This window comes from Mauremys reevesii, linkage group 2 (genome assembly GCF_016161935.1).
Source record: "Mauremys reevesii isolate NIE-2019 linkage group 2, ASM1616193v1, whole genome shotgun sequence".
Taxonomy (NCBI): Eukaryota; Metazoa; Chordata; order Testudines; family Geoemydidae; genus Mauremys; species Mauremys reevesii.
In genome coordinates this window covers 8479540-8503404 of record NC_052624.1, presented here as the reverse complement: position 1 = coordinate 8503404, position 23865 = coordinate 8479540, and the positions used below count along the sequence as shown (strand labels likewise).

General features: G+C 45.0%; 1 protein-coding gene and 1 pseudogene across 1 annotated transcript in view; one reads left to right on the top strand and one right to left on the bottom strand.

Moving 5' to 3' along the window:
• Window positions 1-23865, bottom strand: part of OBSCN (obscurin, cytoskeletal calmodulin and titin-interacting RhoGEF) — a 297128-nt gene that overhangs the window by 206169 nt on the left and 67094 nt on the right. The window contains exons 26-38 of the mRNA XM_039523906.1: window positions 19867-20142; window positions 18401-18676; window positions 17727-18002; window positions 16871-17146; window positions 15545-15820; window positions 10756-11031; window positions 9772-10047; window positions 7245-7520; window positions 5478-5753; window positions 4321-4596; window positions 1903-2169; window positions 565-834; window positions 15-281 (exon numbers count right to left, since the gene is read on the bottom strand). Of these exons, the coding sequence (XP_039379840.1) occupies window positions 15-281; window positions 565-834; window positions 1903-2169; window positions 4321-4596; window positions 5478-5753; window positions 7245-7520; window positions 9772-10047; window positions 10756-11031; window positions 15545-15820; window positions 16871-17146; window positions 17727-18002; window positions 18401-18676; window positions 19867-20142 (3564 nt within the window). The remainder of the gene's footprint in view (window positions 1-14; window positions 282-564; window positions 835-1902; window positions 2170-4320; window positions 4597-5477; window positions 5754-7244; window positions 7521-9771; window positions 10048-10755; window positions 11032-15544; window positions 15821-16870; window positions 17147-17726; window positions 18003-18400; window positions 18677-19866; window positions 20143-23865) is intronic.
• Window positions 20622-22872, top strand: LOC120397664 (annotated as a pseudogene).

The window sequence follows — 23865 nt, the reverse complement described above, 5'->3', positions numbered from 1 at the left end:
CAACATCAGCTTACTTTGTACATTCAGCTTGGCCTGGGTCTTCTCTTCGAGAGTCTCACAGCAGTAGAAGCCCCGGTCAGCAAAGGTGATGTTCTTAATCGTCAAGCTGTGTTTCGTCCCCTCGGCCTTGAACTCGATGTTGTCACTGGATTGCAGCACGATGCTGTTCCTCATCCATTTCACCTCCATGGAAGGCTTGCTCAGCTCCACCTCCAGGGTCACCGTGTCCCTCTCCTCAACCGTTTTGCTCTCCAGTTTCTTCTTAAACGTCACCGGCGCCTCTGGCAAATGAGAGGAGACAAGAGTAAAAGTTGAGAGACGCCAGAAAACTGGCCCTAAAGTAAGATTAAAATGGTGGCTTCTGAAGAAATCAAAGTTGGGGAAAATCCATGTGAACAGAAGCAGCATCTCCAGCACTGCAACGCTCTGGGCACTATTCTAACATGTGGAACACATGCATTTTTCATCCCGATGGCATAGTCAGAAAGTCAGTAGAAGGAACGTACAAAACAACACATCCCACAGTATGGATAACTGTCAGTCAAAGGGACCTTACTCTCTCACCTCGGACTGTGAGAGTGGCTTTGCTTTCCACACCCTCTGCATTGGCTGAGATTTCTGCTGCATCCTCCAGAGTCAGGTCAGTGATGGTAAGGCTGTGATTGGTGTCCTTCTGAGAGATCACATGTTTCTTACTGGCTTCAATTTTGACACCGTTTCTGTGCCATGTAACCGCAGCATCGTTGGGGGAGACGGTGCATTTGAATGTGGCCTCTTTTCCTTCTTCAGACACCATGTTGTGAAGGCCTGTAGTGAATTTCACCACTCTAGGAGCTGACAGAGAAGGAGGAGGCATTTTAGCAGCACATGCATGACAATCCCCCATACTGCGAGCACCTCCAGAGGGGAGACTGGCTCAGTAATATTGTCAGCGGCATAGATCCAAATGGTTTTGCCATGGATATTTCATTGTGTGACAGTGTGTGCTCATGGTAACATAGTCACATTACACCTCACTGTCCAACTTTTATATATGGAGGTGCCATCCCTAGGATAGGAGCAAGCACGTGAGGGAAAATCCTGGGTCTAGATTCAGGATCCTTAACCCCAACCTCAGATGCAATATCAGAGCCAACAAGTCCATGGCCTATCTAACATGAGACCCCAGCTCAGTTTATCTCAAAGTCACAACAACCGTCTTTGCAAAGAGAACCTTTACCACTTTTGGAGGCAGGTAACAGAGTTCTGCCTTTCTCTGTATATGAAATCAATGGAAAACAGAGCATCCAAATGCAGAATCTGAACATCCTCTTAAACCGCCATAGTTCAAATTGGGTCCTAGGAGGAGACTTTTTAAGGCTCACATATAAGTTGGACTTTAAAGTGGACATGGTAAGGTAACAAACTGTGGCTTCACATATACTAATACCAAGATTGACCCCGGGACTTCCACCACCAAAATCATAGGGCTCTGTCATGTGAGATAAAAGAGAAACTTGGTTAAGCAGCAAGTTATATCGTTGTGGCATCATCCAGCAGAGGGCGATATAATCAACCCATACTAAGTCCACATACTACTTTAGCAGGACTCTGCACTAGCTCTTATTTTTGCTGCTACTTAAATTTATAGATTTTTATCATTGTTTAAATATCATGTCTAGGGATCTTCTACCTACAATATACATTGCATCTCTTTCAGAATGGCAGTCATGCTGTCTATTCATTAACTGTAAGATGGGAGCTCTTATTTTCCCAGCTACAACATACTTTTCTGCATGCTAGTAACAATGTCCCCTGCCCTCTTAACACAGGTGGGATTTTTTTAATGCAGCTCTTTAGCACTGTAATGGAAGGGAAGGGGAGCAGGATGTCACACGCAGTATCATGGATCTGGCAAGGTACCTCTGGGGGTGACCTGAATGCTGCTTTTGTCGTCCCGTGATTCACAGGAGTACTCTCCCTTGTCTTCGGCCCGGAGTCCCATTATGGTCAGGATCCGCTTGACACCATCCTCACGAATCTGGAAGCGCTTGCTGGGTTTGACCTCAACTCCGTCCTTGTACCACAGCACATCCCCCTTAACCTGGCTCAGCTCACAGGTCAGAGAGATGGTCCCTCCGATCTCGGCACTGACCTCTTCTAATTTCTTTGCAAACTTCACAGGGATTTCTGAGATTCATTGGAAGGAAAACAATGAATGCAGAGCAGATCAGAAGATGGTTTTCTCACCCTTTTTTTTTAATAGGAGGATTTTTGGATCCGAGGAAGGTGTGACATTCAAGAGATTGTTAGCAATAGAAAGAACTTCGCAAATTCTGACTCAGTAATAATAATAGCAACTTTTCATCCACCCATCTCAAAACATGTCATGAAAGTGAGTAAAACACACACAAAAAAAACCTTTTTCACCAGAGGACACTAAGATTACAGAGCAGACTAGTGACTTGCCCAGGGTCTGACACACACACAGTGAGTCAAGAATAGAGCTCAGGTCTTCTAACTGCTGGCTGCCTATCCTTAGAGAGTGGGAATGGACACACAGCTGAAAGCATATTTATCTAGTGAGAAATCCATCCAGAGGGGTAGCCGTGTTAGTCTGGATCTGTAAAAAGTGACAAAGAGTCCTGTGGCACCTTATAGACTAATAGACGTAACAGAGCATAAGCTTTTGTGGGTGAATACCCACATCTGATGAAGTGGGTATTCACCCACGAAAGCTCATGCTCCAATACATCTGTTAGTCTATAAGGTGCCACAGGACTCTTTGTCACTTTTTATCTGTCTGTCCAAGGCCCCTTATATCACCCCCATTACCACACTACCTGAGTACCTCATCCTCTTTAATATATTTACCCTCACAACACACCTGTGAGGTAGGGAAGTAAAATGGATGGCCCTTAAGAGCAACCTTGATATTAATAACTTACAGTTATTAGCAATATTGTGCTGGGAATCCATCTCGTCCCATCAACTTTAATTCTCATGAGATTTGGATATTGGCAACGGTGTGACACTTCCTGAGAACTTTTTCTAGAAGTGAGACCCCTGCCTCAGGCAGGTTTGCAGGGCTGTCGCCAGGGGAGGAAGTGCTAGGATGGGCCTTCCCTGGCTGGCCCCACCAATCTGCTCACAGTCGGTGCTTGGCACGTTCCAGTGCTTCCTTCCCTGGCTGCAGCCCTGCCATCCTGCCTGCTGCTTATTGGCAATGGCCAAACCATGGCAACTTTTCACTGGCAGCTAAGGGGTTGCTAAGGAGCGGAATCTCGTGTAAATGGGCAAATGACGTACAGAGAGACTAAATGACTTGCCCAAAACCACACTGTGCTTTATCGTCAGAGGGGGGCGAGGGGAGCAGCGGCTGCCCTCCTCTCCCCAGCCTGGGTAAGCAGAGCTCTCCCCACAGCTCCCCAGCTACAAATCATTACCACAGTGCAGCCCTGCGAGGTAAGCGGGAGAATCCATTTGTTTCTGGGCCGGTGCAACTCCAACACTCTGGGCTAGACTGTCATCTCCTACAACCTGCCTTGATAAAGGGATGCAGAAAGCAGCCCAACCCCAGAGACACAGCAAGGGCCAAATTGTGGCTCAGAGCCACATTTCTGTCCCTGCTTCTCTGTGGGGAATTAAGCTATTCCCCCCTACGCCCTTCTCCTGGCACAATTTATGCCCACCTCCATGCTGGCTCTGCTGTGCTGGCCGGTGGGACAGCGCGATGGCCGTGCACATACCCCACCCACATGTGAAGGAGATGGAATAGTGCTCTGTCCCCATACAGTTACCTGTAACGTGGATCGCAAGCCCCGAGGAATAGGGGGCACCTTATGACCCCCTTCCTCCCTGCACGAGCATGCAGTACAGGCCATGAACTAGGCTGGTGGAAGTAGGCAGCATCTTGCTTTGCTCTATATGGACATTTAGGGAAATGGATCTGCTGGAACCTGGAGCCAGAATCACAGCAGCCACGACACAAGGGCCCTGAGAGCTGCATAATGATGAGGGGAGGGTAATTTTCAACTGCAGCCCCTTGGCCTCCACCCCCAAGCAAGATCCATTTGATGTTGACGTTGATGTTGACTTTGGGGGGAGGGATAGCTCAGTGGTTTGAGCATTGGCCTGCTAAACCCAGGGCTGTGAGCTCAGTCCTTGAGGGGGCCACTTAAGGATCTGGGGCAAAATCAGTGCTTGGTCCTGCTAGTGAAGGCAGGGGGCTGGACTTGATGGCCTTTCAGGGTCCCTTCCAGCTCTACGAGATAAGTATATCTCCATACATATTTTTTTTGTTGGGAAAGAAGCTGACACACCTGCTGCTGTTCCTCTCACCTTTCACCTGCACTTTGAACTCCTGCTTGTCGCTCTTTGTCTCGCAGGTGTACACAGCGCTGTCTTTGCCCTCAGCCAACTTCACGGTCAGAGTCCTGGAGGCCCCGTCAGCCTTAATCTCATACTTTTTGCTTCCCTTGATCTCAGTTCCATCTTTGAACCACTTGACTACGGCCGTTTCTGGTGTTACCGAAGTGGCCAGTGTGATGCTCTCATGTTCCTGAACAATGATTGGTTCTTTCTGGACAAGTTTCTTTTGGAATTTTGCCTCCGGTTCTAGAGAAGTAATCAAAACAAACAAACAGGCTGGTTTCCTGCTCCCTAGAACGGTCGTTCTCAACCATTTTTTGTTCCATGACTCATAAAATAACCCAAAAATTGTCCTGTGATCCACATATCCCAGGGATACAGCTGAATGTTTGCAACCTCCTGTGTCTTGTATCTTGGACTGAGTGGGAAATGATCAGTTGTTCCTTCACAGCGGTAATTTGTTATAGAATCAAAGATAATGAAAAAAAATAGACATGCACATAAACATGCATTTGGAATCCCCTAAGATTCTTATTTCATAGTCTATGAAAATTACTCTGTCACCATGGTCTTAATTCAAATTCAACTCTGTGGACTTGTGGCACCCTAAAAAATTTTCCTTGTTTGTACCTACTACCCTATGGGCTCACTTTTCTCCTCCTCTCGTGGCCTCATCTCTAACTCCCATAATGCACCACAGCCCTTTAACACACACTGCTACTTCATTTAACTAGCACCATTCTTCCAAGTCACCATTTCTCCTCTTTAAAACTCTTCCACTTCTATCTCGCTTTCAGCTCATTATCTCTGTAAAATGATTTGAGATTGTGTCTGTGAAGGAGACAATGTAAAAATAAACCATGTAGCACTGTGTTATACAACTTAAAGATTATCAGCCAAATCTGCCTTCAACTACACCTACACAGCACCGACAAAGTGAATAGGATAAATTAATCTGTGGTGTCCGTGTAGCTTATTTGAAGTCAGGGATGTAACACCCGGGCAGATCTTGGCCCAGCTACTCCCAGGAATTAAGGAATAGAAGATATTCACTCCAAGCACATGTCTTACAGATGAAAAATCTGACCTCAATTCTGCCCAGAATAAGCGTGCAAGAGAACACTCACCTACTGCTTCAATCTGGAAGGTCAGTTTCTGGCCTGCGGCCTCACAGGTGTACTCTCCAGCATCCTCCTTTTCCATCTGCTCCAGGACTAGACGCCGGGATTTACCCTCAGACTCTACTCTGAGTTTCTTGCTGGGGGTTATCAGTTTGCCGTCCTTGTGCCATTTAACTTCAGTCTTGGCCTGGGCCACTTCGCAGGACAGGATAGCGCTCTCTGTCAGGGCGGCCTTTACTTCCTTCTGCACCTTCTCCTGGTTTACAAATGCAAATTCTGGCTCTGAGTAGGAAAAAGAAAAGAGAAAAAATGACTGATTAAAATAAAATTAGCCCATTGAACAGGTCTTAGCACATCCACAGGCACCAACTTCTGAAATTTGTCATTTGCCAACAATAGCAGTTGCTGCTGGAGAATGTCTCTATTTATTTATTTGTTTGTTGCTAATTAGGCCTTACAATGCAGAAGTTCTTCCTTCTTTGATCATTTTTCCATCATAAACCAACATGACAACACAGACTCATAGTGATCTCGCCCATGGTCATTCCCAGCTGGAACTTCTCTTTCCAGAGAATACTGTTACTAGTACAATACTCTGATAATTAAAGACCTGGCTCGGCAAGGTGCACGAGTGTACATATGTTTAATTTGAAGCAGCTGGCAGTCCCTTTGACTTCACACGCTGAAAGGTACCCAAGTTAAGCACCTTGCTGAATCAGGTCCAATCTTGCAAACTGCAGGCAACTTTCAGGAGAAGAGGGCATTTAACATATGGCAGGAGGCATGCAGCATCTCATTGGATCAGGAGCAAAATCTTACAATGAAAGGACCTCAGAAAATTCACAGCTTTAGATCAGTTTGGATGAGCACTCAAAAATGTGGATGCTTCTCCAAAAAACATATCCTAGCCTCTTCAGTCTCCAAAGCCAGGCTGGGAATCTTGCAAGAAGAGGTTTTTGTTACTTCTGGCTTCCTCTGAGGCTGGAAATGCCAAAGCCTAATCCAGGAAAGCACTTAAGCATATGCTTAAAGTTAAGCATATGCTTACAGGCTTCCCTGAACAGAGATGCTGTCTAATGTCAGGCGCTCGAAGAACCACCTGGTGTGATAATTAGGTACTTTACATCTGACTATGGGAAAAGTTGGGGCAGCAAGCAAATTGTCTGATTGTTTTTTAAAGTCCAACATTTTTGAACTTCAAAAAGTTTGGTCCAGATTCGGTTTGAATTCTGAGTGACAGTTTGGGCCAGTTTCCACACTGGTTCACCCATCACCAGTTAGGACCAGCTCGTCCACTAGTGTATAACATTCGGGCTCCACTGACTTCCATCTCACCATTGTTCATGCAAAAGCCACCTCCTCTGCAGCTCTTGCCAGCTGGAACAACCCTACTGTGCCTCTCTCCCACTGCCCCTTTTCAAATCTCAGTTGAACAGTTCTCTTTATTCCCCTTGTCTGTGCATCTTAATTTATTTCTCCCTGTGTGTATATAAAAGTTTTGTGCTGTTCTGCAAGGAGTATATCATTTTTATTACTTTATCTATTATTAAATCTCCAATTTAATAATGTGATGCACTCTTATGACATATACACCCTGATATTTTGGTATATGCAAAACATTAGGGCAGACCTTCAGCAAGCATAAATCAGCCTAGCTCCTAGCCTGCAGTGGAGTGACACTAATTTATACAAGCACACACTTGTTACTGTTGTTGTTAGCCCATTTTCAGACACGACAGTATGATTGGGAATTCAGGAGGGTCTTTCTCCCACCTGTGACATTAAACTTGAAGGTCAGTTTCTGGCCTGCAGCTTCACAGGTGTACTCTCCAGCATCCTTCTTCTCCACCTGCTCCACGACCAGACGCCGGGATTTGCCCTCAGACTCCACTTTGAATTTCTTGCTGGAGGTGATCAGTTTCCCATCCTTGTACCATTTCACTTCAGTTTTGGCCTGGGCCACTTCGCAGGAGAGGGTGGCGCTCTCTGTCAGCACAGCCTTCACCTCCTTCTGCACCTTCTCCTGGTTTGCAAATACGATTTCTGGTTCTGAAAAAAGATAGCATTTCAAAGTAAGTGAATCTATAACCTGAAAGCTGCCAAAACTTGTATCAGAACCTAAGGGGAACAATTCAATCCATGTCTCCAATCTGACAACATGCATTTAAAGTTCTCACATCACCACAGAAAACATTTTTAGGTTTTCTTATGTGGTAAATTTTCTTGTTACTGTTTCACAGGAGCTATGACAAAAATGGTAGCATGCCAGGAAGGTGGCCACATTGCTTATCACCATGGTATGCTCTCATTCTAGGTCCCATCAAGGCAAATCAGATCAGCTGATTAGTCCTTACTAGTCATTCCAAGGATCAGGCCAACTGCAGTTTTTAGCAGCAGGGCCTTGACTATGCTATTCCCTTCCTGGAGGACATGAGCTAGAATCCCACTGTGACTGCAGAACTTCTCATATTTGTTGTTATTATTAGCAGCAATAATATTGAAGTAGCACCTAGAGGCAGGACCACACTAGGTGCAGCACAAACATACAGTAGGTGACCGTCCCTGCACCAAAGAGTTTACAACAGGGTTTCTCAAACAGGGGTCGCTGCCTGTGTAGGGAAAGCCCCTGGCGGGCCGGGCCGGTGTGTTTACCTGCCCTGTCCGCAGGTCCGGCCGATCAGGGCTCCCACTGGCTGCAGTTCGCTGCTCTGGGCCAATGGGAGCTGCTGGAAGTGGCGGCCAGTAAGTCCCTCACCCCGTGCCACTTCCAGCAGCTCCCATTGGCCTGGAGCAGCGAACCGTGGCCAGTGGGAGCCGCAATTGGCTGGACCTGCGGACGGGGCAGGTAAACACACCGGCCCGGCCGGCCAGGGGCTTTCCCTACACAAGCGGCGACCCCAGTCTGAGAAATCCTGGTTTACAACCTAAATAGGTAAAGGGTAGCAGGGGAAACGGACACACAGAGGGGAAATGACTGGACCAAGGCCACACAGCAGAGTCAGGAATAGAACCAAGCTCTCTCGAGTCCCCAGTCCAGTGCCCTACCCATTGGCTCACACGCCCTCTGTGCAGTTTGGTTTGCTTGGATAATGACTGTTTAATCTCTGCTGCTTGCACCTGCATGTCTCTGCAGATTTGGGAGAAGGCTGTCTCCTCCAGCTAGGACAAGGTCCTGATGGACTTTCTAGCTGACCGACCAAGCTGAATTTATGATTCAATTACTGAATTTGCTTGAGGTACAGCACCCAGGCTAACAGGTGCTTAACACCTTATTTGAAATCATAATTAAACCTTTTTGTATCTTGCTAGAGGACTGAGATCAGATGGGTGATCTCTCTCCTCTATATTCAGGGCTGGATTGTGGCTTTGCAGCCCTGGCTCCACTGGGATGTGTCACAGAGCTGCACCATCTGAGAGGCAGATGCCAGAGCTGTCATCCTTGTAGTGCACAGTGACAGAGAGGATGCTTCCCCAGCACCGGGGTGCAGAATGCATGCTCACAGTGCTACTGGTCATCTGGCTACACACCAGCCCCTCCCAGCCAGGACCCCTTTGGGACATGGAGCCTCTCAGACTGTACCAGCCTGCCCACCTCACACACACGCAGCCTTACGCTCGGGATGAAATGCTCATCTCCTACATAATGCTGGAGTAATCAGACTGTCTGCAAAGGAGCGTGGGTGAGCTGGGAAGGTGAAACCCACTCTCCCAATTGGAAGCCCAGGCACCAGACGTCAGAGCACTTTGCCTTCTCCCCCTCCGTGCCACATGCATGGGGCATTAGGGCCAATGCAGTCACGTCAAGGCCGATCCCCAGCCCCGTGATGTCCTTCCCCGCCAGTCTCTCCTGGGCAGACCTGGAGAGCGCCCGCCCACGAGGGGCAAGGGAAATGCAGATACCACCACGTGGCCACTCCACCCTGGCTCCCCTCTGCAACTTCACTGGGGTGGAGAGTGCTGTGGGTAGTCATGTGCTGGCTCTCTGGCATTCTGGCTGCATCAATGGACTTACGAGAGGGAAAGGGATTGCAGCACTATTATTATTCATGTATATTCAGGAAAGGGTCACAATATACTGGGCATTTTCCAAACATACGGAGAAGAGGCTCTCCCTGCCTCAAAGATCCTGCAATCCATTAGAAATATATATATTTTCTTAAAAGTCCCCCCAACTTCTGCACCAAAGCAACAGCAGCCACTCTCTGGCCCATAATTTGCTCCTAAAATTGTGGACAATATTCCTAAAAAATAAAATTACTTTAATCTCCTAATAGAAATTTTAAAAAAGAGTTTCTCCCACCTGTGATGATAACCTTGAAGGTCAGTTTCTGCCCTGCGGCCTCACAGGTGTACTCTCCAGTGTCTTTCTTCTCCACCTGCTCCACGACCAGCCGTCGGGATTTGCCCTCTGACTCCACTTTGAATTTCTTGCTGGAGGTGATCAGTTTCCCATCCTTGTGCCACCTCACTTCAGTCTCGGCCTGCGCCATCTCACAGCTCAGGGTGGCGCTCTCCATCAGGACGGCCTTTATCTCCTTCTGCACCTTCTCCTTGTTTGCAAACACAACTTCGGGTTCTGAGATGGGGGAAACAATTTAAAAAGTTAACTCCCCCAACTTTGATCTTCATCCCTAGAAGGCAGGTTTATGAAGATTTTTCCCAATTCATATTTCTTGAGTGCCCATCTCCTGAGTCATTTAAACTAGGCCACACCAACAAGTGTTAGGAGGAACAATCCTTCACTAGCAGTGGAGGATGAGCTAGGTGACCTGCAGGGGTTTTTCCATCTCTAATTACCATGATTTTCTGAATCTGCAATGGAAGAAACTAATGTATTTGTTAACATTGTCCATCAGAACATCACTGAATACCATCAGCTGGATGATTGTGCTGTAAGAAAATACGCTTTAAATCATACAAACAAGAGGAGAGATGCATTTTATCTTGCAATCCAAAATAAAAGTGGCTGTAGGGGGAAAAAAAGAGTCCACATTCTGGGATTCATGCTTAAACTTTCCAAAATTTCACAGGTGTTCGCTAATTAAAAATAAAAATAAACCACCCACCTCTGTTACTTTTCCAGAATTATGCCAGGCCAGAATCAAGGACTAGTTTACTGCATAAACTCCTGAACTTTTCAGTTGGTTCGTGGGTTGGTTTAAATTTTTCATAAGCCAAACTGGCTTTGTCACTGGCTCCCTGCACAACCTTAGGCAGGACACTTAACTTTTCTGTGCTTCAGTTTTCCAATATGGAAAATAAGAGAGAAATCAGTCTCTCTCACCTGTGACGATAACTTTGAAGGTCAGCTTCTGGCCTGCGGCCTCACAGGTGTACTCTCCAGCGTCGTTCTTCTCCACCTGCTCCATGACCAGACGCCGGGATTTGCCCTCAGACTCCAGTTTGAGTTTTTTGCTGGAAGTGATCAGTTTCCCATCCTTGTACCATTTCACTTCAGTCTTGGCCTGGGCCACCTCACAGCTCAGGGTGGTGCTCTCTGTCAGGGAGGCCTTCACCTCCTTCTGCACCTTCTCCTGGTTTGTAAACACCTCTTCTGCCTCTGCAAACAGGAGGAGAGGGGATAGTCAAGAAACAAACCTTCCTTTTGAGGCAGAGAGTTTCAGATTCCCCATTAATGACTGAGGCTGTTTTAAAATAAATCTAGGTTTGACCATTTTAATGTTAGAGACAAGATGGGAGAGGTAATATCTTTCCCTGGACCAACTTCTAATGGCTTATTTAATAGAAAAGCTGGACAGAACTCTGATCTTGGATCTATTAAATGACAGAACCTACCCTTAGCCAAAACTGCTTGGGGAAGAACTATCCATTCTGTCAAAATAAAAAAATCTAGCTCAGATCTCTCCTTTAGTATTTAAACTCTGCCACAGTACCAGGAGAGCTACAATCAAAAGAACAATAGGTCTGAACCAAGACATTGGATCCACATCCCCTTGAATTGGGGGGGATTTTAGATTAGAATCCAAAATTTCATGTCATTGGAACTCCAGATTCAAAACTTCCTTGAATTTTGTGCAAGTTTGCACTTTAACACAGATCCAGAGACAGGTTTTGCAGTTTCACACCATCTCCAGAGTGAAGCAATATAGGTGATCGCTCATTCAAGATCCAATCCCAGCAGGATGCTGGAACTTTAAAAAAAAAAAGAAGAAGAAGAAGAAAAAGAAAAAAAACACTTTGGAAGGGCCAGGAACTCTCATGCAAGCCAACTTCTAACTAATTGGGGTCAGGAAGAGACTTCCCCAATGGCCAGGCTATTCCATAATTGCCCACAGGTCAAATATCAGAGGGGTAGCCGTGTTAGTCTGGATCTGTAAAAGCAGCAAAGAATCCTGTGGCACCTTATAGACTAACAGACGTATTGGAGCATGAGCCCACGAAAACTCATGCTCCAATACATCTGTTAGCCTATAAGGTGCCACAGGACTCTTTGCTGCTTTCACAGGTCAAAGTGCACCTTCTTCTGAAGCAGCTGGTACTGGCCACTGCAGAAGACCAGATACTGGACTAGGTGGACCATTGGTCTGATCCAATCTGGCAATTGCAATAGACCTGCCATCATAGCTCTGTAAAAAGATCACAAGGAAATCTCAAACCACATGCCTGAACCTGATTCAAAGCCCACTGAAGTTAATGGGATTCTTTCTGTGTATGGACTTTAATGGGCCTCAGACTAGAACTCAAGCTTCAGGTTTTGTGATAACCTTGAAATTCAGTCATAGAATCATAGAATCTCAGGGTTGGAAGGGACCTCAGGAGGTCATCTAGTCCAACCCTCTGCTCAGATTCATCTAAAGGTTCGCTGAGATTTACAAAACTTTTCAGCAAAGCTGGACGCAGTTTTGGACAAGCCTGGGCTGCTTTGTAGCTTTGCACTCAAATTCACATTGTTTTATGTTTTCTGTGGGAAATCAGGTGAAATATGGTGGGTGTAAGCAAGCTGCACTTTTAGATATTGAGTTGCTTCAAACCCAAAGCTCAAGGCAAAACACAGGTGGAGAAGGGATGAGGCAGACCCATCCAGACTGAAACCATGAGAAATATTGACACAAATGCCTGTTATGTGAAACCACCTAGTGTCACAGAGCTCGGGCCATGGTGATATCCAGTGCTGTTCACCATTGTGAGGCCAGGCCTGTCAATTATTTAGATGGTTCTTTCCATAGCTCCTAGAATGGATGGGATATAATCCTGTCATATGTGATGCATGCAGCACTGCCCACAGCAGCTGTAAATCAAAATGACAACTGCTTCTCCTTGGAATTAGAGCCGTTCACTGTGTGTGTGATAAGCATCTGGCCTGAAAGGTTAGGCACAGAGTGATTTTCCAGTGCGGGTAAAGGATGGCTGATGTATTCTGCAAGAAAGAAGATCCACAAGGCTCTTTCTGTCACCCCTATGGGTATGCTCATTTCTCCAAAAAGACCCTGAGGGAAGAACAACTGTATTCCTCTGGGCCAATTTGTCCCCATTGGACCCTGTCTTCTGACTCTTGGGAGAGGATTTTATATGCTAATACAAACCCAACATCGCCGCTATTATGTACAATTCATGTCATTCCAGATTATTATTATTTGTGTTATCATAGAGCAGTGGTACCCAACCTTGTTACACAGGAGGGCCACCTAAAACCCAAACACAGCCTTGTGTGGGCCAAACAAATATTGTCTATTTACACACTTGTGTAAACTAAAATGATGTAAACATGACAACAAAACACTAATGAATCAGCCATTAGTATATTGTGTTGAAGCAAGCCGTGGGCCTTATGAAATGCTCTGGTGGGCCGTGTGTGGCCTAGGACACCACTGCGCTAGGGGCTGTACAAGCAAGGAACAAAGAGACAGTCCCTGCCTCAGATGTATGGAGTTCAATTTTAGGTGATGGAGTTCTTCCCAGTGGCAGGTTTCAGTTGTTTGGGTTTGCCTGAGTGGCATGGCACCTGCTCTCACAAATTCTCTCTGGTGAATTCACTTGAATGTCACCACAAATTAAGACCAAGAGATGAGGAGGAAGGATGATCTTCGGGTTAAGGCACAGGCAGAGGAGTCAGGAGACCTGGTTTCCATTCCTGACTCTACCACAGATTTCCTTGTGACCTTGGGCAAGTCTCTTAGGCCGCCAAACCTGTTGCCATTGAAGTGCATGGCAAATCTCCCATTGAGTTCAATGGGAGCAGAAGCACATCCTTATTCTCTCTGTGCTTCGGTTTCCCCACCTGTAAAATATGGATAATACCACCTATCTCACAGAGGTGTGCAGAGGCTCAACTAATTTGTGCTTGTAAGACATGTTAATAATGTATCTAAGCTACTTATCTGGCCCCCACTAATACAGTGTCTGAGCAGCTCACAATCTTTTATGTATTTAGCCTCACATGGCAGAGCTGAACCTGGTTTGCCCAAGTCCCAGGTTTGCATCTTAGCCCCTGGACCATCCTGCCTAGCAGCAAGCATAGAACATTTAGGTGAATTGTAGGTAAACGGCACCCTTCATGTGAGGATTTCAGAGCCCTTCACACACACCAATTAATTCTCACAATGACCCTGTGACGTAGGATTTCCAGCTGGATTAAAACACAGTTACCTACAGGTTAAGTAACTGGCCCACAGTCATGCAGCAAGTGAGCAGCAGAGCAGAGCGGTGCCTAGCACGTCGGAATCCCTTATGCTAACCACCAGACCCATTTACACAAACAAACCTATCATGTCGCAGCCTTATGCCAGAAGCCTTGAGGAGCGGAAAATCCTTAGGCTTTCATCCAAGGTTACAGTATGTACTCATGCAAAGCTCTGGTATTTCAGCCAGAAGCACTTCATCATCCATCATCTTGAGAAAAACCTTTGGGCTAACGCTATGGAGCTCTCTCGTGTACATAGATGCAAACAATCAATGCCTCTTGCTGGAAGCATTGCATTGTTGTGGGCAGTAGGAAACACCAATTAGCTCCTGGCTTTAAAACAAAAACAAACCAAAAAAAAATCCTATGATCCACTACAGGAGGCAAACATGAGCTCTTGTTTCAAAGAGTGTAATATGATTCTTGGCCAATTTCTGCCTCTCAGTCTCGTGTTTATAATCTGTCATAATTTCCCTCTCCCACCTTCACTAATCACCAAAGATTTCCTTGTCTAAAATAAAATAGTGACCTGTGATCTCACACCCTCCACCTGCACCTCCTACTTAACCCTGCAGCCAAGTCAGAAGGCTGAAACGATGCTACAATCATTACCATCGTTTTCATGGCAAAAGAGTGGGATGCCACAAACACAGGATAATGACCCAAATTTGGCCCTGACTTGCTCCCAGGACAATTCCAGTCACTTACAAGCTAGAATACAGAGAGGATAAGATCCAATAAGCCCCTACAATGCACAGAAAATGTTTGGCAAGTTTGGGAACTATGGTGGCGGAATATAGTGCTGGGTAAATCAGTTCAGATAAATAAAAGAGGAACAGAAACTTTGCCCCAAACACCAACACAACCTCTTCTGTCCACTTTTTGTTATTTAAAGAAAAAAAACCACAGGTAACTTTTCACTTTCTGGTTCAGACAGCAAATAGATCGAAAATTACCAGAGCGCAATGAAATGGCCTATTCTCACTGTACTGCGGACATTGCCAAAAGCAGGAAGCACCAGAAGGGTTGTGAGAGAGCCTGTTTTTGTGAGATTTTAACATGACTAAATAGCAGAAAGAGACTCAAATTAAATCCTCTTACGTTCGGAGGAGTTTCTGAGCTACATGGATGTTCATCTGAACCCAAACGCCAAATCTTATAGAATTTGTATTTCACCAAGACCGCCATTCAGCAAGCTACTGCAGGACCTGATAGTCTATGATTCTATGACATGCATAACTTTAAAGCAGAGGCGCAGTCCCACTGAAGACAGTGAGACTACAAATGAACTTGAAGGTACACACGCCCAGAAGGCCTAGTTGCACACTGCAGTAGCTGAGTGCTAGAGGATCATATATTTCTTATGTAACATCCCATCACTCACAAAGAAACACTCCCGGAAGTAGTAAATAAAAGTAAGCGTCTCTCTCACCTGTGACAATAACCTTGAAAGTCAGTTTCTGGCCTGCAGCCTCACAGGTGTACTCTCCAGCATCCTTCTTCTCCACCTGCTCCACGACCAGACGCCGGGATTTGCCCTCAGACTCCACCTTGAATTTCTTGCTGGAGGTGATCAGTTTCCCATCTTTGTACCATTTCACGTCAGTCTTGGCCTGGGTCACCTCACAGCTCAGGGTGGCGCTCTCTGTCAGGGCAGCCTTCACCTCCTTCTGCACCTTCTCCTGGTTTGCAAACACCTCTTCAGGCTCTGCAGAGGGGAGAAGCGATTTAAAAACTGAATGCACAGTTAGAGCTGCACAAAGTATTCCCAACACAAAGTTCAGTAGCTGAGCTGTGTCACATTTCATGCAATTTGGAAATGGGCCCCATTTTGTTAAATTCAAGCCCCAGATGCAACACTTCTCCTTTCACCAATCAGGTGCTGCTGATGGTCCATCATCCAGAAGAAATGAAAGGCTCCAGTGCCTTGTATATGTAACCCTTGCCAGCTCACAGTGGCACTCTGTCTCCCTCTAGTGGTGGCTAGGCCAGCTAAAGATTGATTAACCTGCTATAGCCTTGACTAAGACAGATGTGCCTTTTAGCTGAACACTAGAGGCTCATTCATTTAGCTGAGGAGGTCGACACAATGAATGACGCGGTGAATGTTACACAGATACAATGGGCTTGAACAAATGTGCATCTAACTTGAGAACACAGCCGGCACTGTTGCTCACACATCGGAATTTCTGAATGCCATTAATCAGTTAGACTCACACCTAGCCACCATTGTGATAACTGCACTTATGACTTAGGTATGCAGTTATCCCTTCCAAATCAGACAATGTCTCTATTGTCGGATGATCTCGAAATCCAAGAACATGATATTTTATGTTTTCATAAAATGAGGGTCTAATTTTTCTCTCACGTACGTCTGCACATCAGGAGTAACTCCTTTGAAATCGGTGGAGTTACAATGGTGTAAATTCAGTATAAGTGAAAGCCGATTCACACCCCATGGTTATTATTTGGGCCTCCCCTCCAAATGCAGTCCTTGTTTGTACCTTGGTGTCTGTTCACAAAATAACTCCAAACTCATTGAAATTCCAGATCCTCAGCATCGCCACACTAAGGTCAAGACAGCACTGCTCATTTACACTAGTTAGGGGTTGAGCCCCACCTGTCTTCAGTTCAACTCTTCAGAATAAAACAGCAAATAATATTATATTGTTCAAATTAACTGAAAATATTTGAACGTGAAAATCCAAAATGGCAGGTCACAACAGAGAATACCATTGTAAACACCTCTCTCTCTCACCTGTGATGATAATTTTAAAGGTCAGTTTCTGGCCTGCGGCCTCACAGATGTACTCTCCAGCGTCCTTCTTCTCAAGCTGCTTCATGACCAGTTGCCGGGATTTGCCCTCAGACTCCACTTTGAATTTCTTGCTGGAGGTGATCAGTTTCCCATCCTTGTACCATTTCACTTCAGACTTTTCCTGGGCCACCTCACAGCTCAGGGTGGCGCTCTCTGTCAGGACGGCTTTCACTTCCTTCTGCACCTTCGCCTTGTTTGCAAACACTTCTTCGGGCTCTGCCAAGAGAAAAGGAATTACAAGATAAATCCTGTCACTGATACAATGCCATCCAGGGACTATTAAAGGCGAAGGTGTGGAGAAACAGACAGCTCTGCTTCCTGAGGCAGTATTAGCTGTACGTCTCTCCCACTTTGCCTAAAATTTCAACCTTAACTATGGAGCTTGTATGGCATCTCCTTCTTAAATCAACCAACCCAAATCCCCACATTCAACATCTCATGATTGCTCTGGGGAGTGATCATTCCCTTAGGCGTACTACAATGGCATTAGGGAAAAGACAGGGTGGCTCATATGGATGCCCTGAGACGTTCAAAATCCCAACCTCATCTGGAAAATGCTATGCTGCTGCTGCTGCAAAACACCCACTGACTAAAATGATTCAGGTGCATTCCCATTTTACCTGCTTACTCCGAAAATTTATTCTCAACATTGTGGCAAAACCCAAAATCTCCCAAAAACCCTCTGGATTCAGAGCTGAGCTGCCAGCAGGGCAGGAAATTCAGCTTATTCTAGAATGTTTCAATCAACAATGGCAGCAAATCAGACCTTAAGTTGAAAGAAAATACTCTCTCCTACCAGTGACAAGAACCTTGAAGGTCAGTTTCTGGCCTGCAGCCTCACAGGTGTACTCTCCAGCGTCCTTCTTCTCCACCTGCTCCACGACCAGACGCCGGGATTTGCCCTCAGACTCCACCTTGAATTTCTTGCTGGAGGTGATCAGTTTCCCATCCTTGTACCATTTCACTTCAGTCTTGGCCTGGGCCACCTCACAGCTCAGGGTGGCGCTCTCTGTCAGGATGGCCTTCACCTCCTTCTGCACCTTCTCCTTGCTTGCAAACACCTCTTCCATCTCTGCCAGGGAAAAGGAATTACAAGGGCTTAATCTCCCTCACTGATGCGATGCCATCCAGAGAACAGAGAAGGAGAAGGCAGGGAGAAGCTGACAGCTCTCTCATCAGTGCTCTGGAAAGTGACCTCAGATCCAGATCTGAATTTGTCAGCACAGGATTCCCTTTCATTTTTTCACCAACATCTTCCTTACAAACCCTTCCTTCTGATTTTAAACCTGAATGGACGACTATCTTCTTTTCCTTTAAGAAGTACTGTTGGTTTTAAAAAGTCATTGATTGTGTATCACTCAATAGGGAATATGTGAGCTGAGATGCCACCAGTGAAGGATATGCACTTCATTCTACAATACTTAAACCAACAACAGAAGCAAACTGTTGAAAGAAAATATAGTTTCTTACCTGTGACAACAATCTTGAAGGTCAGTTTCTGGCCTGCAGCCTCACAGGTGTACTCTCCAGCATCTTTCTTCTCCACCTGCTCCACAACTAGATGCCGGGATTTGCCCTCAGACTCCACTTTGAATTTCTTGCTGGAGGTGATCAGTTTCCCGTCCTTGTACCATTTCACTTCAGTCTTGGCCTGGGCCACCTCACAGCTCAGGGTGGCGCTCTCTGTCAGGGAGGCCTTCACCTCCTTCTGCACCTTCTCCTGGTTTGTAAACACCTCTTCCATTTCTGCTGAGGAAAAGGAATTACAGGGCTTAATCGCTCTCACTGATGCGATGCCACCCAGAGAACAGAGAAGGAGAAGGCAGGGAGAAGCTGATAGCTCTGCATCTGAGACACTTTTTGCTTCAGGTTTACAACCTCTGCCTGATCCCTCCCACCATCAGTGCAAGTCCTTGTACAAACTTAACTATGGACCTGCCAGCATCTCTCCTTTATAATAATGCTACACACACACCCAGAATCCACCTCTCATGATTCCTCTGGAGCGATCTCAGATCCAAATGTAAATTTATCCTCTCAAGTCTCCCTCTAGTTTATTTTGCTGAGATGTTTCATGCAAAACTTTCCCTCCCCTCTGACACCTGAAAGGACCAACATTTCTTCCCGCTGAGGAGCGCTGTTATTTTTTAAAAGTAAATGAAGGAATTAAAGAGAAGCCAGAGTGGCATGGGTGGATGCCCGGTAGGGTTACCACCTGGCTGATATTTGACCGGCCTGCCCATTGTTTTATAGATTTACCAGTTGCCAGAAAAATAATTTAGTCTCTCAGGTGTTTTTTTACATGGGTCTAAAGATTTACATGATTATCCTAACACAATGGGAGATCTAATGTTAAAAGTTTCTGTGTCCACCTAAAGATCCTGCAGTGTTCCCAGTTCCGCAGGTTAAGTGATAACAGATCAAAGGTGTTGAAAATACAGCAGCTGCCTGCCCACCAACACACAAGTACACCACGTATGAGTGAGAGACACGGTTTGACTCACGCAACAGTGAGATGACATGCGATGTTATCAATCTTATCTATATGTGTTCTCTATCTGGATACTATATGCTGCTGTTGAAGGGGGATTGTGGAGTTGCCTTGTGGTTAGGGTTACTTGGGGTTTGCCTTCTGTGTGGACGAGTGCCATTTTTTTTGCATTTCAAAGGTGGTAACACTAATCCATGCAGAAGTTCAGACTCCCAACCTAGTTTGAAAAATATTATGCTACTGCTGTAAACCGCCATCAACTAAGAAGATTCAGCTGCCTCCCCACTTTACTAGCATATTCTGTTCATTTCTTATCAGTATCATGGCAAAACCAAAAATCTCTCCAACATGCTACCAGTGTAGGAAATGAGCTTTATTCTACAATATTTACACCAGCAATGGCAGCAAATCAGCCCTTCAGTTGAAAGAAAATACTCTCTCTTACCAGTGACAAGAAGCTTGAAGGTCAGTTTCTGGCCTGCGGCCTCACAGGTGTACTCTCCAGCATCCTTCTTCTCCACCTGCTCCACGACCAGACGCCGGGATTTGCCCTCAGACTCGACTTTGAATTTCTTGCTGGAGGTGATCAGTTTCCCGTCCTTGTGCCATCTCACTTCAGTCTTGGCCTGGGCCACCTCACAGCTCAGGGTGGCGCTCTCTGTCAGGGTGGCCTTCACCTCCTTCTGCACCTTCTCCTGGTTTGCAAACACATCTTCTCTCTCTGACATGGAAAAGGAATTAGAAGGGCTTAAACTTCCTCACTGATGCCATCCAGAGTTCACAGAGGGAGGCGCTGACATCTCTGCCCGAGAGGCACCTTTTGCCACGTTTCCCGCCTCTGCCTCACCCCTTCCACCATCGGTGTAAGTCCATGTGCAACCTTAACTCTGGACCTGCCAGCACCTCTCCTTTATGATAATCCACCCCAAATCCCCAGACTCAACCTCTCATTATTCATCTGGAGCAATCTCAGATCCAAATGTAAATTTATCCTCTCAAGCCTCCCTCTAGTTTATTGTACTGAGATGTTTCTTGCAAAACTTTCCCTCCCCTCTGATACTTAAAAGGACCAACATTTCTTCCCACTGAGGAGCGCTGTTATTTTTTAAAAGTAAATTAAGGAATTAAAGAGAAGCCAGAGTAGCATGGATGGATGCCCCGGTAGGGTTACCACCTGGCTGATATTTGACTGGCCTGCCCATTGTTAACTAACATATACCAACACTATAAATGCTCAAGAAGTAGAAATAATTTGAACTGTCTTACCAGCTATCGTCCTAATCACCATCGCACTGCCATCCCTACGAGTCCTTTACCTAATAGACGAAATCAACAACCCACACCTGACTATTAAAGCCATAGGACATCAATGATATTGAACATATGAGTACACTGATTACAAAAATCTTGAATTTGACTCCTATATGATCCCAACCCAAAACCTTCCGAACGGACATTTCCGACTTCTAGAAGTAGACCATCGCGTGGTCATGCCAATAGAATCCCCAATCCGAATACTAATCTCAGCCGAAGACGTCTTACACTCATGAGCAATTCCATCATTGGGTGTAAAAGTAGATGCAGTCCCAGGACGATTAAACCAATCAACATTCATTATAGCACGCCCAGGAGTATTCTATGGGCAGTGCTCAGAAATCTGCGGGGCTAACCATAGCTTCATGCCAATTGTAGTAGAATCTGTACCATTAAAACACTTCGAAAATTGATCTTCACTAATACTCTCTTCTTAACCACTATAGAAGCTAAACAGGATAGCGCTAGCCTTTTAAGCTAGAAAAAGAGAACTCCCGCCCTCCTTAGTGACATGCCGCAACTAAACCTCGACCCGTGATTCTTAATTCTCTCCTCCACATGATTAGCATATACTATAGTCCTACAGCCAAAAATTTCATCTTATATATCCGCAAATAGTCCTGCCAACAAAGACAATAAAATAACTAACACAAACCCATGAACCTGGCCATGAACTTAACATTCTTTGATCAATTTATAAGCCCACAAATCCTAGGAATACCATTAATTATTTTAGCCTTACTCATACCATCAATCATCTTCCCAGCCCCAAACAACCGATGATTAACCAACCGCCTGACAACTCTACAAGTATGAACCATCAATTTATTTACAAAACAACTAATACTGCCTATTAACAAAACAGGGCACAAATGAGCCATTATCCTAACATCACTAATAGCCATACTATTAATAACTAACCTATTAGGACTGCTACCATACACATTCACCCCTACCACCCAACTCTCAATAAACATAGGACTAGCCATCCCAATATGACTCGCCACAGTACTCACAGGTCTTCGAAATCAACTAACAACATCACTAGGACATTTACTACCAGAAGGGACTCCAACTCCTCTCATCCCAGTCCTTATTATTATTGAAACAATCAGCCTCTTTATCCGACCTTTAGCCCTAGGTGTACGACTCACAGCTAACCTAACAGCCGGGCACTTATTAATTCAACTTACTTCAACTGCAGTGCTAGCCCTATTACCAACAATAACAACCCTATCTCTTATAACTGCAACCATCCTCCTATTACTAACAATCTTGGAGCTAGCAGTAGCTATGATTCAAGCTTACGTATTTGTCTTGCTTCTATGCCTCTACCTACAAGAAAACATCTAATGGCCCACCAAACACATGCCTACCACATAGTAGACCCAAGCCCATGACCATTAACAGGCGCAGCAGCAGCATTATTTACAACTTCCGGTCTCGCCATATGATTCCACTATAATTCAATATTACTAATAATCCTAGGTTTATCAATCATACTACTCACTATATTCCAATGATGACGAGATGTCGTACGAGAAGGAACCTTCCAAGGACATCATACCCCTCCAGTACAAAAAGGACTACGATATGGCATAATCCTATTCATTACATCAGAAGTATTTTTCTTCATCGGATTCTTCTGAGCTTTTTACCATTCAAGCCTAGCCCCCACACCAGACCTAGGAGGATGTTGACCCCCAACAGGAATTACACCACTAAACCCATTTGAAGTGCCCCTACTAAACACAGCAGTCCTATTAGCCTCAGGTGTAACAATCACATGAGCTCACCACAGCTTAATAGAAGCCAACCGAAGCCAAACCACTCAAGCCCTTAGTCTCACAATTTTACTGGGACTATACTTCACAGCATTACAAGCCATAGAATACTATGAAGCACCGTTCACAATTGCTGATGGTGTATACGGTTCTACATTCTTTGTCGCAACAGGCTTCCACGGATTACACGTAATCATTGGATCCACATTCTTAATTGTATGCCTACTACGACAAATTAAATACCATTTCACCTCCACCCACCACTTTGGATTTGAAGCAGCTGCTTGATACTGACATTTTGTAGACGTTGTATGGCTCTTCTTATACGTATCAATCTATTGATGAGGCTCATACTTTTCTAGTATAATAGTACAAGTGACTTCCAATCACTAAGTTTTAGTTTAATCCTAAAGAAAAGTAATGAATCTAATAATTTCAATCTCAATAATTTACCTAGCCCTACCTACAATCTTAACATTACTAAACTACTGATTCACACTAACAAAACCAGATAACGAAAAATTGTCCCCATACGAGTGCGGCTTCGACCCACTAAAAACCACCCGTCCCCCATTCTCAATTCGATTCTTTCTTAGTAGCAATTTTATTCCTCCTATTTGATTTAGAAATTGCATTACTACTACCCCTACCATGAGCCATTCAACTCCCGCATCCAACTTACACCTTCACCTGGGCCTTCATTATTATATCATTACTAACCCTGGGCCTCCTTTATGAATGAATTCAAGGAGGATTAGAATGAGCAGAATAGATAACTAGTCTAACACAAGACAACTAATTTCGACTTAGTTAATCGTGATTAAATCTCACGGCTATCAAATGATTACATTTATACATTTTACCCCTTTTTGCGCCTTTACCATTAGCACTCTGGGATTTCTATTACACCAAGCCCACCTAATCCCTACCCTACTTTGTCTTGAAGGAATAATACTATCCCTATTTATAGCCCTATCAATATGATCTATTCAACTAGAAGTCTCATCATTTATACTTACCCCCATACTAATATTAACCTTCTCAGCTTGTGAAGCTGGCATGGGCTTATCATTACTAGTTGCATCCTCACGGACTCATGGCTCAAGTCACCTACAAAACCTAAATCTACTACAATGTTAAAAATAATAATTCCAATAATTCTATTACTACCAACAACCATATTATGTAAATCAAAACAACTTTGACCAACTTCGTTAGCCCACAGCTTCTGAATCGCCCTTCTAAGCCTACAATGATTCAAACCTTCTACAGAGCTAACAATTTTCTCCATTGAGAACTGATTTGCCAGTTGTCAGAAAAATAATTTACTCTACCAGGTGTTTTTT